Genomic DNA, 14,206 nt, shown 5'->3' with positions numbered 1-14,206 from the left:
CAACTTTTATATATTCCTAAAATGCATCCATTTCAATCTCCCTCCACTGGAAATATTTTATTCTCTCATTCCTTCTTGTCTTCTCTTTCTGCTTTACCTTTTTCTTAGCCACACTTCTTTACCATGGCATTTGATACTAGAGAGAGACAGATATTAATTCCTATCCTCTTGAGTAGGGTTATTTGCTTTCAACTGATTTTTAAACTGTATTTTTAAAATTGATGTAATCCACCCTGTGATCTCATGGTGAACGATGGATAAGAAATTAATTAAATATATAACAACAACAACAACAACAACAATAATGGGGATTTCATCTAACTAAACCCATTGAAGTTAATGGAATCTAAGTTAATCATGTATATTTAACTTCTCTGTTTTGCATAACTAGCATGGGATACAACCCAATAATAATTGTCCCTTTTATTCTTGATTCTGTTGGTGGGGAGCGAGGGCTTTTCTGTGTCTTATTTTCCCCACATTTCTTCTTTGTTACACTCCCTCTGTTGCTCTCTGTTGGTTTACTGCAGCATGTGCTCCTGCTCTTTTTCTTTTAAATATCTTCACACTTCCTTCTCTAGACTCTCTTTCCCGTTTGCCTTCTCATCATCTTGATTCTGCCAAAATCCCTTCCTCCTTTCTAAACCTCAGGTTATTATTTGTATTTTGTGCCTGCTTCACCCCTTCTCCAACTCCTTTCTCTTTGGCAACTCACTGCTTCCTGAAATCCACCTTAAAGACCTCCTCCTCCTTCTTCTGTATATACCTACACAGACATTGAGTTCCTCTTCAGGGCTTGGTTCAAGGTGCCCTTGCCAAGTGAAATGAGGTGAGCAAGTACCAAATTGAAAGTCTTCTTGGGGTTAGTACCTCGGCTATACAACAGCCTCCACAGAGAGGCTCACCTGCTGCTATATCCATGGTCTTTTTCGTGACAGGTGAAGGAAGACCTTTTTATTCACCTGGGCTGTGAATAAACTATTTTATACCCAGGGAATGGGCAGCTGTTTAAATTTAATGAGCATTAAACTAATAATAATCTACATGTCTCATTCCTTGTGCTTCTTTCCTTTCCTACCTTTTAACCTAGATTCCCTCCCTCTTCATTCCCCCTTTCTGTTGTGTACCTTCCTGTGTATTTTTGAGACTCAATGCCCCATGGGCAAGGTCTGTTCTTTTTAACTTAGCTGAGCTGTTTTGCAAATAATGCTGATTGCTGTTGTTGTTGTTATTATTCTCCTCCTCAGCAAAGCTGGCAGAGCTGCTTCCATCCTCTTGTATTCTTTGTGGTCTCATGCCGATCTCCACAGTGCCTACAAAAAGGTAAGCTGTCATCTAGCTCTGGGGCGATAACCTTCCTGTTGGTCACAGTTGTTGTTTTTCAATTGATTTTAAGTATTACAGGTCTGTTTACAAAGTCAGTTCTCTAACAGCGCAATCTTAACCATGTCTACACTTAAGTAAGTCCTTATTGGATTCAGTGGTGCTTACTCCCAGTTAAGTGTGTTAGGATTGTAGCCTTAGTCTTCAAGAGACAAGCCAGTGACACATTTTCTCTAATTTAATACTTCAGTTTAAAAGTATAATCATTAAAGAAAAGTTCAGTGTTTCATAATAAAATGAAGCAGTTTCTTCTCTGAACTTTTAGTCTGTGTTTTGTACCAAAAAGTAATAAAGGTAGTCCACATTTCATTAAAAGTATTAATTTCCTGTCTCCCTTTTCTTACCCAAATATCCTGCAAGTTCTCCAGAAAGCTGTTTGCCTAGTAGTGTTTGCATATCTTCCTCCAAACCACGTGGTCAGCTCTGTAGAGAAGTCTGAAACAAACATCGTTTTCTGCATCATGCACAGATCCATCTTGCCCAAACCACCTCCGCTCCATGTGTTCATAGATGACCCTGGGTTCTAATATTGTGAAAGCAGGAGAATTTAAACTCTTTTGGTTTAATCTCTCTTATTTTTTTCATTTACAAGGCTAACTTTAAGAAGACTGATTTCATCAATAACAAGACAATAAGAGCCTACAATTCATTGAAAGACTGAAAAGTAGGCAACAAAGACCTTAAGGACCGATGAGACCATGCAGGAAATGGTATTACCATATCTTCAGCATTAACTCACCAACAAGAGCTGCACGGCATCCTCCAAGAGACTGATTTTATACTTCCCAAAGGATAACCAGAAGAAAGTGCCCCCTCCCTTCCCAGATAATCTCTGCCTTACACCACTGCTTCTTATTCCTTTTGAACTCAAGACTAATTTGCAAATCCTGCGGCCGTTCAAGTTGCATCAAAGTAAATAATTTGAGTACCAACTTTGATATTTACAACCATTCACACATTATATGTTGGCCCACTTTTGGAGAAGGATCAACTCAGTATCCTGGTTTTATATTATGAGAAACTAAATAACCAAAGAAAATGGGATTTCAGAAATTTCTATGATTTTTTTTTTTTTGCTTGCTGTTTTTTGCTATGCCTAACTACTAATCAGTGCTTCCTACAAAACTGCCCTAGTCTGCCAGATCTGTTGAAATATGGAGGCAGATTCTTTATAGACTGCTTTTGAAACATTTTCCTGGGCTGTTGTGGGTTTTTTTAGCGTAATGCTCCAATGGCCATTGCTGCATATGTGTGTGTGTGTTTTTGCTAAAACCTAACTTTCTAGCAATGTGGAAGTGAAAGAATGTACCAATGGAGCTATTTTTAAAATGCCTGTGAACTTGGGGGTTCCCCTTTTGTATTTCTTTTAGACAGCCACACTTGTGAGTGTCCCAAATCACAAGACTATTCAGTTTGAGAACTCAACCAATTCATGTTTCGTGTGTGATTATTTCTTCCCTTTTCCTTAAGTTTGCCAGCTGGACAGGAAAATGTCCTGACTTGCTGCAGTGGCTTGGTCTGCAAAAAATCAACCAGGGATGTTTATCACAGCATAGAGATAGCATCATCGCTTGCTAAAAGAGGTGCTCAGATGACCTGGCTCACATGCTCAGAGAATGGGCAGGCCAGGAGGGGCACAGGAACTAGCCCTGCTCCCTTCTAGCAAAATGTTTACCAGCCACATCCCTCCAACATGTGCGCATTCAAAGAAGGCCTCTAGGAATGTACCACTGGAGGTGCATAGAGCCCTTTTGCATGTGTGCTGAACACAGAGACAGTGGGGCATGGCTGCCAGGCACTTTGGCAATGGGACTAGTCTCTATCAAACAGTATTGGAACCAATGGGGGGAAGGTCACCTGAAACCACCTTCGCCATGTCTTCAAGTTGCAGGAGTAAGGAACCTGTTAGAAACAAATAGGCAACCCTGCTTTTCACCTGTGCCTTTAGGAGCAGGCTTGGTCTTCCATCTTTTCAGCCAGGTTTTGCAGCAGTGCCTTCTAAGAGCCGCTTGATCTGCAGCAGAAAATGGTGGTTGAAGTTTGTCTTCACGCTGTGAAAAGCTTCTCCCTCTCATTCTTTGCAATTGAAGGCACAAGCGCAGAGGCCCAGCTGAAAATCTCGCAGCCCTACAGGAGCCTGACATTCTGAAACGAAGCAGTCCAACCTTTTCCCCTTGCTTTATCTTCCTGCCAGAATAAGTATGTTCTACCACATTTCTATGTGTCACTGCTGCTGTCAAAGGCACAGGAGCAGGGAAGTTGACAAGTTTCTACTACTGCAACGATTAGCAAGAGTGCAACTCGATGAGCAAAACTTCATCCTCTTATTGCATGAAAATTGCCTGCATTCCCTTGAGTACGGGCAGAAGCTGCTTTCTTTTGGCTCATTTCAACCACTGGGAAAGGTTTCCCCTGCTCATTTTCTGCGTGGCATGCAGCTGTTAAAGGCACAGGATCCAGGGCCATAAAAGAAGTTGGCGACACAGCAGTTGTCTGCTGTTTCCTATATCAAGCCAATGAAAGTATGGCTTGTTGGTTTTTCTTTCTTCAAAAAATGAGAAATATAATTATGAATTTTTGAATCGCCCTTGACACTCAAGTGGTGATTACAAGCATACAATTAAAACTGCTAAAAATGGTTTTGAAAACAGCTCAAAGAAACCTTGAAAGTAGGTGTTCATCTTCTATTGTTTATAAACCTAAGGCAGACACCTTTTCATACAACTGGAAAAGCTTGTTGAAACAAAAATGTCTCAGTGATTTACAGAAAGTAAGGAGTGGGCACCTGTCATATCTCAGCAGGGGCGCTGCTCAGCGAAACGGGGGCAGCCACGCTGAGAGCCCTGCTCTGAGTTCCTGTCCAGCATATATCTGATATTTGGAGGACTTTGAGAAGAAACTCTTCCACATATTGCAGTGACCTACTTATAGGTAAAGGTAAAGGGACCCCTGACCATTAGGTCCAGTTGTGGACGACTCAGGGGTTGCGGCGCTCATTTTGCTTTATTGACCGAGGGAGCTGGCGTACAGCTTCCAGGTCACGTGGCCAGCATGACTAAGCTGCTTCTGGCGAACCAGAGCAGCGCACAGAAACACCATTTACCTTCCCGCCGGAGTGGTACCTATTTATCTACTTGCACTTTGACCTGCTTTCGAACTGCTAGGTTGGCAGGAGCAGGGACCAGCAACGGGGGCTCACCCCGTCGCAGGGATTCGAACCGCCAACCTTCTGATCGGCAAGTCCTAGGCTCTGTGGTGGTTGTCAGTGTGGTGTAGTGGTTAAGAGCAGTAGATTCGTAATCTGGGGAACCGGGTTCACGTCTCCGCTCCTCCACATGCAGCTGCTGGGTGACCTTGGGCCAGTCACACTTCTCTGAAGTCTCTCGGCCCCACTCACCTCACAGAGTGTTTGTTGTGGGGGAGGAAGGGAAAGGAGAATGTTAGCCGCTTTGAGACTCCTTCGGGTAGTGATAAAGCGGGATATCAAATCCAAACTCTTCTTCTGTGGTTTAACCCACAGCGCCACCCGCGTCCCTCAACTTACTTATAGGGCATTGTTTATTTATTAAAATATTCTGACATCATCCTTCATATGTAATAAGGTACACAAAAACAATAAATAAATAAAATTACAGTTCAGAATAAAACAGCAGCCACTAGGCCAATGGCAAATAGAGTTAAAAAGGATTCACCAGCCTGCAAAAAGTATTTGGATAATAAATAGGTTTTTAGGAAAGCCCCCCAATTGCATCAGTACAGATAGCTCTGCTGTGCTTGTTTGTTTATTCCAGCTTTGAATTTCGTCACCTGGATTCATTGTTTGGTACATTTAGAAATCTGGAGTGCTCTCTACTTTTTCTCAGGTTTCCTTTGGGCTTTTTTTATGGGATTATCAGTGTGTGTGTGTGTGTGTGTGTGTGTGTGTGTGTGTGTTCCCTAAAAATGCAATCCTGTATGTGCCTACTTGGAACATAGACCTGTTAGGTGATACCTAGCTAGGTTGTACCTGGAGTAGACCGAATGAGATGGATGGACTTGTTACTGCTGATTTTAATGAAGCATGACTAACATTGGATATCGCCTGTTGGGTTCAGTCGGCTTGCTCTCATGTAAGTGTGTGTTGTGCAGGTGGGCCTCAGCCACATTTCAAAAGCAATCGGTTCAGACCTCTTCCTCTTTCCTAGCAGCTTGTGGAGCAGGGAGAGTCCCTCTGCATCCATACCCACCCATTGCTGGGTGTGACCCACTGGTATCCAGGTGGAAATGTGGCCCTTGAAAGAAAAATGTCTTCCTCACTCCAGTAAGGAGGACAGCACTCTAGGTACATCCAAGGTTGTCCAGGTGACAATCTTACTGAAGCTAAACTGGCCTGCATCTGTTCAGTGCCTGGATGGGTGGCTGCTTGGCCTCCAGGATGGAAGAAAGGTGGGGTATTAATGGAAGAAATCCCTTGCCAACTGTGCTGTGTGGTGCACCTGGGAATCATGGGTCAGTAGATTCACTGCAATCAAATCTGTCTGGTACTTTCACTTGCTTGCTTGTTTATGTGCCTTCATAAATCTTCCTTTTCTGTTGTTGCAACGGTCAGTCTCTTCCCCTTTCATACTAGTTTATTTCTAGCTGTCCTGGCCATCTACAATAGCTGTTTTTCTAAGTATGTGCGAGGAGATATTTATTTAGCCTTCCTCACACCCCTCCCAGCAATGCATTCTTTCTCCGAGAAGCCAGGAGAGTCACGCAAGGGTGTGACCTGCTCTATCCTGCTGTGAAATTCTGTTTGTTGTTGCATTGCTGAGCAATTTGCTTTTGAGAGCCAAAGGGAGTGTGTCGAACCCACTGGAGCTGCCAGTATTTTTAGAAATTGTCTTTTGAGTTCCCTCTCCTGTGCTTATGCACACTTAAGTCTGCAGTCCTGTGCTCACATACAGGGGAGTAAACTCCACTGAAATCAGTGGGATTGACTGTTGAATACATAGGTTTAGGATTGCACTGTTGTTAGAGCTTCCCATATATATTTTTTTACAAAGCAGCAAATGCAGGTTTGTGTATCTCCAATACAGTTTATTTGATGCAAACGGCTTACAGGTTTAGATGATTAAGCAGTATAGAAATCCTATTAATTAAATGCAAACATACATGAACAAGGAGCACAGAAAATTACTCTATTGCTTTTCACCGTTGCTGCTTTGAGTCTAGCTTTAGTGTAGCCCTAAGACAGGGCTATGTGACGCGGGTGGCGCTGTGGGTTAAACCACAGAGCCTAGGACTTGCTGATCAGAAGGTCGGCGGTTCAAATTCCCGCGATGGGGTGAGCTCCCGTTGTTCTGTCCCTGCTCTTGCCAACCTAGCAGTTTGAAAGCACGTCAAAGTGCAAGTAGATAAATAGGTACCACTCTGGCAGGAAGGTAAACGGCGTTTCCGTGTGATGCTCTGGCTCGCCAGAAGCGGCTTAGTCATGCTGGCCACATGACCTGGAAGCTGTACGCCGGCTCCCTCAGCCAGTAAAGCGAGATGAGTGCCGCAACCCCAGAGTCGGCCACGACTGGACCTAATGGTCAGGGGTCCCTTTACCTTTAAGACAGGGCTGGACAGTGTGATAGCCTTCTAATGTTGGACTACAGCTCTCATAATCCCTGACCATTGGTCATGATGGCTGAGGCTGATGGGAACTGGAGTCCAGGAACAACTAGAAGGCAGCACATGGGCTAATCCTGCACAAAGGAGAGAACAGCTTGTTCAGTTGTTGGCAGCAAGCCCTAATGCCAGCGTTGCTTACATTATTATTATGCTTCAGCATGAATCCCAGAGATAAACAACGGGCTTTACTTGCCCTTGTACTACGATACAGTTCTTAACTTTCCCACGCCCAGTCATAATCTGTTTCCAACGGCTCTGCTTTCAGATTGACAGATTGCTTTTGGACCGAAGTCAGAGACAGCTTTAACCTGAAGTGCTGCATATTCCCAAGCAGTAGCTGCTCTTTAAAATGGGTGACTCACCTGTAGCCATCCAAACTGAACTATAACTCCCAACAGCTTCAGCCAACGTGGCCAGTGGCCACGGATGATGGCAGCTGCAGTCCAGCAACATTTGGAGAGCCCCAGGTGAACAGCCTCTGCTTTATTTCTTATATTTTGGCCCCACTTTTCAGAAGACTAGTCCTTCACACAAAAACTCTCTGAAATTTAAAAGATGCACCCTGCCTTTGGGTTCACAAGCTAAAAAGACAGAATGCAAGAAAGTAGGAAAGGGGCAAAGGCAGGGGAAGGTCAGTCTGACAATACAAGAACTAAGTACTGAATTATATGCAGGCACTCATATCCATTTGTGGCAAGGCTGTTCTTCCCTTCCTCCATTTAAATGTATTCAACTATGACACTGCCTTCTTCCAACACTGAGCCCTAAGCATTAACAACAAAACTAGCTTGGCCAACAAGAAGCAACATCCCCGTTTTAAATCTAGCCAGTCATAGATGTAGGTTCAACATTTGACTGCAATGCCTGGGCCCTTGATCTTCCCTGTTTTGTGATGGGGCTTCTTTGAGTAATCTGGACCTGCCTATCATTCACACACAGTGAGCCTCATTTATGCCTCCTTTGTGTTTGTGCATGCAGAATGTCCCTGTTTCAATCCCTGAACCACAACTCCCATCAGACCCAGACAGCATGGTCAATGGGAAAGGTTAAAAGGATCAGGCAGCAGGCGACAAACAAGACCTCCTTCTGCCCGAGACCCTTGAAACCAAGTGCCAGGGTAGACAATATTGGACAGTGGACAAATAGTCTGACTTGGTATAATAAGGCAATATCCTATGTTCTTAAGCCATGTTCCAGAAGTCAAAATGGCATTCAATGAGCACATGCTGGGGGTCAAAGATCAGCAGGCTCTACCCTACATGTTTGTTAACTGGACACGGTTTGAACATCTCAAAAGGTCGGGGGGGAAGCATCACTTATCATGCTGACCTGATTATAATGCAATTGACATGCAACACACAACTGTAGGGCTCATCTACATTTCCACTGGTCCCATGACTAGACAGCAAATGGGTTCTGCATTTCCCATGTTTTCCAGACATGGGTCCACATAGTTTTGCCTTTGCCCCACTGCTTCCCCCCAGAAAACCTGCTCTTTTGTGCTGAATTGGAGCAAATGTCAATCCGGACAAAACACAATTGATGTTTGTTCCAATTCAGCAGTAAACAGCAGGTTTTCCTGGGTGAAAGCAACAGGGTAAGTAGAAGCATGAATGAACCATAATGCTATATTTCTGAATTAGTAGTGTTGAATAAGCACCAGCAAGCATGCAAAAAAAAAAAAAAAAAGACACGTGACAGTACCAAAAAGGACTCAAATGCATCTGTATGATGCTCCAGAAAGCAATACTAGTGGCTGTGTACATGCCATATTTTTAAAGCAAAGCCCGCCCCCCCCCAATCCTGGGTACAGTGGTACCTCGGGTTACATACGCTTCAGGTTACAGATTCCGCTAACGCAGAAATAGTACCTCGGGTTAAGAACTTTGCTGCAGGATGAGAACAGAAATCATGCTCCGGCGGCACAGCAGCAGCAGGAGGCCCCATTAGCTAAAGTGGTGTTTCAGGTTAAGAACGGACCTCCGGAACGAATTAAGTACTTAACCCGAGGTACCACTGTATTGCAGTTTACCCCCTCACAGAGGTACAATTCTGAGCACCCTTAGCAAACTACAGTTCCCAGGATTCTTGAGAGTGTTCTTTAAATGTATGGTGTGTACCCAGCCTGAGCTTGATTATTTTTTTTTCTTCACTTGGGAGTTGTGCTCTAGACTTCACAGCTCCCAGCAGAACTTGCTTTGGGCCATCTCTAGGAGAGCATTCTTGCATACAACTCTCCTTTCTACTGGACTGCAGATGGGAGTTCCAGTCACCCCCAGACAGTATGCACCAGAAGTGGGGGCTGAGCTTAAGGGTCCAGTGTGGCCCTCCAGACCTCTCTTTGTGCCCTCCTCCCCAGGTCACCCCACCTCTCTCCAGGCCACAACCCTCACCAGCCCTGCCCTGCACGTTCGAGTCTTTGCACTGTAGCAATGCCTTCTGCTTTCTTGAATGAAGGGTGGAGGTGTGTGGGCACAAATCTGTGACTCTACTTGTCTGGAAAACAGCTGACTGCACATAGGCAAAAGGCACAAGGTTTGCCCTGCCGACTTTTGGCTCCATCCCTGCCCATCACTGGCATGCAGTCCCTGGAGAGCTGCCCAGGAGGAAATGCAGCCCATGGGCTGAAAGAGGTGGTCCACCCCTTAACCAACATCCCTGCTTAGAGCCCTTTAGAAGCAGAGTTAGGAACATAGGAAGCTGCCTTATACAGAGAGCATTTGCCCATCTCGCTTCATCTACAATGACTGGCAGCAGCTCTTGGGGGTTTCAGACTGGAGTCTCTTCTGGTCCTACCTAGAGATGCCAGGGCTTGGACCTGGGACCTTCTGCATGCAAAGCAGATGGTCTGCCATTGAGCTACAGCACATTTTATATGAAGTGGGTTGCAATGGCGAGAGGTGATATTCTCCCGGGGTGGGAATGCATTTTATAAGTGGAGATACAGTATGCCAAACGCAAGCACATCTGGTAAGTACAATTTGCTCTTAAGCAAAATTTGATTATACTCTTACAAAAAGCAGAAACCTCTCTTGCCCCATTCTCTAGCTCCACCACCACTGTTGCTAAACAGGTTTTCTGGGGAGAAAGGATAAATCATGGAAATCATGTAATTTATTTTGACAAATGGTGGTCACTCCCTCTGATGTTAAAAGAAAGGTGGGGAGAAAGCAAGCTAGAGGCTATCTGAAAAAAAATACAAGGCCTGACAACATTCTTCCTGCACGTTTAGTATTCTGGTGTCTTCAAACTATGACCAGAATTTCTTTCAAAAGCTGCCTGCCTTCAGGGTTCAGTAATTAGCAGCCCAGTTTGCACGTAGCATGAACGCAAATGATGGCGTACCATGAGCAAGCAAACACACTGTGGCACAGGGAGAAAATCATGACCAACTATTTCACCCCTCTCTCACTCCTGCCACACTATGGGAGCTCAGTTATGGTTTACCCAAACTCGTTACTTGCTTTCTCCTAACAAACCATGATTGCATTGCAGGGGGTTGTACTTGGGGTCCTTTCTAACTCTGCAATTCTGTGAGTGGTAAGCTAAAATGTATGAAGGGAGATGAACTATGAGCACAAGTTTGGAATTAGCACAGTTTAGATCCCAGAGGAAGAGTGAAGTGGCTGTGATTTATAAGTATTAGTTTGGCTTAGCATTATGTGCGAACCAGGCGTTGTAAACTACTTTGAGGGTTATTGTTGTTTTACAATCAAGCGGCGTACAATTTTATTAAGAAAGAAAGAAAACTCAAAATGTCACAGCAACTACTGCATAGCAGTTGCAGAACCTTTGCCCCTTTCAGATGTTATCATATGTCATACGTAATGGGGGACTGGCAAATCTTCCAGTTTGAGTTTTGCTCAATTTCACGTTTCCACCTTTCTACATCACTTTATGAACTTTTCAAAGTGCTTGTGAAAATTTACCAGCATCTTAGTGCAAATGTCTTTCAATATGCACTTTTTTTTTTTTGCAAGCATTTCCCCCTAATATACTGCATTTCTTTCTGCCCACTCATTCTCTTCCTCTCAAGGGAAGTATATCTGTCATGTCACAAGAATGTACAGGACTCCAGTACAGAAATACACCTTTCTTAGGGCAGTAAAGGTACATTCAAAGTTCTTACATTAATCTTCACCCTAGCTAGGGAGAAGAGAGCAGAAGATATGTTGTGGTGGGGGTGTTTGCTCAGAGATTAGTGCTGGCTTTGTCTTACGAGGTGCTGTGCCTTCATGTACAATGGGTCAGCAGATCTGCACTGGGAGGAACAATTATAAAGAACAATTTAGCTGTGTTTGATGAACAATAGCTGGTTCCTGCTGGGCGTAAACCTTTGCATGAGGGGTTTCATTGTGATGGCTGGCTGGATTTCACACAAGGAAAGCTGCACCCATGTGCGGGCTGTGTTTAAACTGGGCCCAGCTGTTTTGCATTAGGTTTTACTGAACTGTTTACACAGAATTCACCACTGCCATTATTTACTTGTTGGAATGAACAACAGAAAATGGAAGCGATGGGTGGAAAAGGTCTAGTGGCCCTCTTTGTGGGAAAAGTAGAGTACAGAGTATGTGCTACATCATTTCTCTCAGGTAAAATTAAGACCTTACAGTATTTCCCTTTGGAATTAAACCTTAAAACATGAGTGGAGAACCTCAAGTTTAGAAAATTCTTAAGACCTAGTGCCGAAAGTTATGCCATGCATCATGTATCATTTTGCAAATTTTGATACAGGTGAATATTTTAAAAAGTGCTCTCTTTGTGCTGTGAGACACCTTCTGGTGACTCTGAGAAATCCTATTTATGCAAGAAGATGCACTAATGTGCTAGATTGTTTTTTATATCCCATCATTCCTAAACACTTCCATCTTCAAGATCTTGCTTTATTCATAGTAATTTAGCAAAGGCTTGTGATTGTGCATAAGCCTATTGCTCAGAAAAGGGGATTACCCAAACATCTCAGTGACAGGAGTCTGCTGAGCAGCCTTTTAGAATTTCTGAGAAGTGAGGGGGTCTGTAACTGCAGAAATGGAATTATTTGGAATCCAGACTTTTATCTGATCTAGATATAACACACAATGCAAAACAAGTTTGCCATGTCATTTTTGTCCTGTAGCACGTTGTGTCAGGCTAGTAGGGGCGACTTCTCAAGATCAGGCTCAAGGTTTCCTCATATATACCGGCTTTACTTCCGACAAGAAGCAGGAGCCCTGCATCTCTGAGCTGAAGCACAAAATTTGAAAATATGACAGCAGAGTTTAAAAAGCGATCATTAAAACTAGTGTGGAGTTTTGGTTAGAGTGTTGGACTAGGACAGGGAGACCCCGTTCAAGTCTCCAATCGGCTGTGACGTTGGGCCAGTCACAGTTGTTGAGCCTAACCTATCTCACAGGATTGTTGTCAGGAGATAACAGGGAAGGGAAGAATACGGTGCATGCCACCTTGGGCTCCTTGGAGGAAATGTGGAGGGAATTTATTATAAATGTAATAAAAATGTGTATAAACAGTTGCATAGGCCTGCCTGTGTCAAAAGGTCTTCAAGAGATGCCAGGATGTCTAAAGTAAGGGTGCCTACTTAATCTCTGCTGGGAAAGCATTCCATAGTACGTGACCAGAAACACTATCTATTTACATTAATCATATATTTTAGATATGAATATATGAGGGAGAAACAATATGACTGCTTCCATCACACCTAGCTTGGCCCTCTAACTAAACTGAACCTTACCTATCGGGCCTCTGCTGGGATATTCTTTTCTTTCTAAATAACCTCGGATGTGCAGGGTCTGACTAATCCTAAATAGCCAGAAATACTACCTTTCATGGAGCTTCCTGTTTAGAGAGCTCCCAAGATGGGTTTGTTCAGCAATATGAGCTTCTGACTAAGCCAGCTGACTTGAGCTAAGATTTCTAAACACTCGCAGTTGTTTACACAGTAGCATCTAGATTCACAGACCCAACCCCAGCAAATCTTCCAAATACACAGCACAGGCCTCAGTTTGGTTTTTAGTTTACTTTATGATGCAGGAGCATCACCAGTTTATATTGTGCAGATATACCAGGCAAGAGGTAGTTTAGATCCAGTCAGGCCTGGATTTAGGTTTGATGAGGCCCTAAGCTACTGAGGGTAATGGGGCCTTGTATAAGTCCAGCTGTCCTTTGTCAACAACAATTGTCAACTGTTTTTTGTGTTGAATATATGCTATATGGTAATTTATGGACCTAATAGGTATCTAAAGCCATTTGCACATAACAAATAGGAGCCTACACAACACAAAACACTGTTGCTGTATGTAGGTTTTATTTTATTTGTTTTTTATCTTATATTTTGGAAATGTACATCCAGGTGTTTTTTCCTTTAAACTTTTTTGGGGGCCCCACTTGGCCCTAAGCTATAACTTGTTTAGCCTATATGTAAATCCAGCACTGGATCCAGTGTAAATTCATTTGGCTATAACCAAAATGAGCCCCAAACTCTCAAATAAATCTCTCCTCTGTCCTGCCTTCATTCTCTCTCTCCCCCCCCCCTCTCTCTCTGTGTGTGAGTGTGTGTGTGTGTGTGTGAGAGAGAGAGAGAGAGAGAAAGAGAGAGAGAGAGAGAAAGCGCACTATTCATTTTTTAAAAAAATCAAGAGTGGTTTACAACAACTTTATGTATACAATAAATACTATATTAAAAGGCTAAAATAAGAAATCACCTGTTACAGAAATATGTATTATTAACTGCCTGTCTAAGCCTGGTGGAATAGAAAGGTTTTTAGCAGTTGTTTAAAAGTTGGCTCAGAAGGTGCCTGTTCCACATTTATTGGCAGAGTGTTCCACAATAGAAGCTCCATTTCTTGTTGCTGTCAAATGAGTCTCGCCAACTCGGCGCATGACCAGTGATGCTCCTGCAGATTATTTCAGTGCTGAGACATAAGGGTTCGGGTGGTCCCATAGAAACTTAGGTCCCTGGATTTAAGTTTTCAATACAATACAAGGACCCTGAAACTGCCTCAGTAGCAGATGTAAAACAACATTTTGGTAAGCCTCTCCTTCTGTTCAGTTTCCAAATAATTCTCTTAGCACACCTTCTGATGTGAACAATACATTTAGAGTCGATAATGAATTATATCTAAGACTAATGTTTTGGCAGTTGTGAAGTCCCACCCAAATGTAAACACCGTATAATGTGACTGGCTCTAAT

General features: G+C 43.3%; 1 protein-coding gene and 1 long non-coding RNA gene across 3 annotated transcripts in view; both read left to right on the top strand.

Annotated features, from left to right (window-relative positions):
- The window catches only part of PKP2 (plakophilin 2), a 45,365-nt gene extending 42,553 nt beyond the window's left edge, over window positions 1–2,812 (top strand). For both annotated transcript variants that reach the window (XM_081024011.1, XM_081024010.1), the window contains exons 12-13: window positions 1,248–1,323; window positions 1,976–2,812. In XM_081024011.1, coding sequence (XP_080880137.1) covers window positions 1,248–1,323; window positions 1,976–2,044 — 145 coding nt within the window. In that variant the 3' untranslated portion in view covers window positions 2,045–2,812. The remainder of the gene's footprint in view (window positions 1–1,247; window positions 1,324–1,975) is intronic.
- Window positions 1–14,206, top strand: part of LOC308486885 — a 151,752-nt gene that overhangs the window by 134,159 nt on the left and 3,387 nt on the right. The gene's annotated exons all lie outside the window — the stretch shown is intronic.

The sequence above is a fragment of the Podarcis pityusensis genome (assembly GCF_964106645.2).
Source record: "Podarcis pityusensis genome assembly, chromosome: 10".
In the NCBI taxonomy this organism is placed as follows: domain Eukaryota; kingdom Metazoa; phylum Chordata; class Lepidosauria; order Squamata; family Lacertidae; genus Podarcis; species Podarcis pityusensis.
The sequence above is the reverse complement of the archived record's forward strand: the minus strand, read 5'-3'. Positions and strand labels throughout refer to the sequence as shown.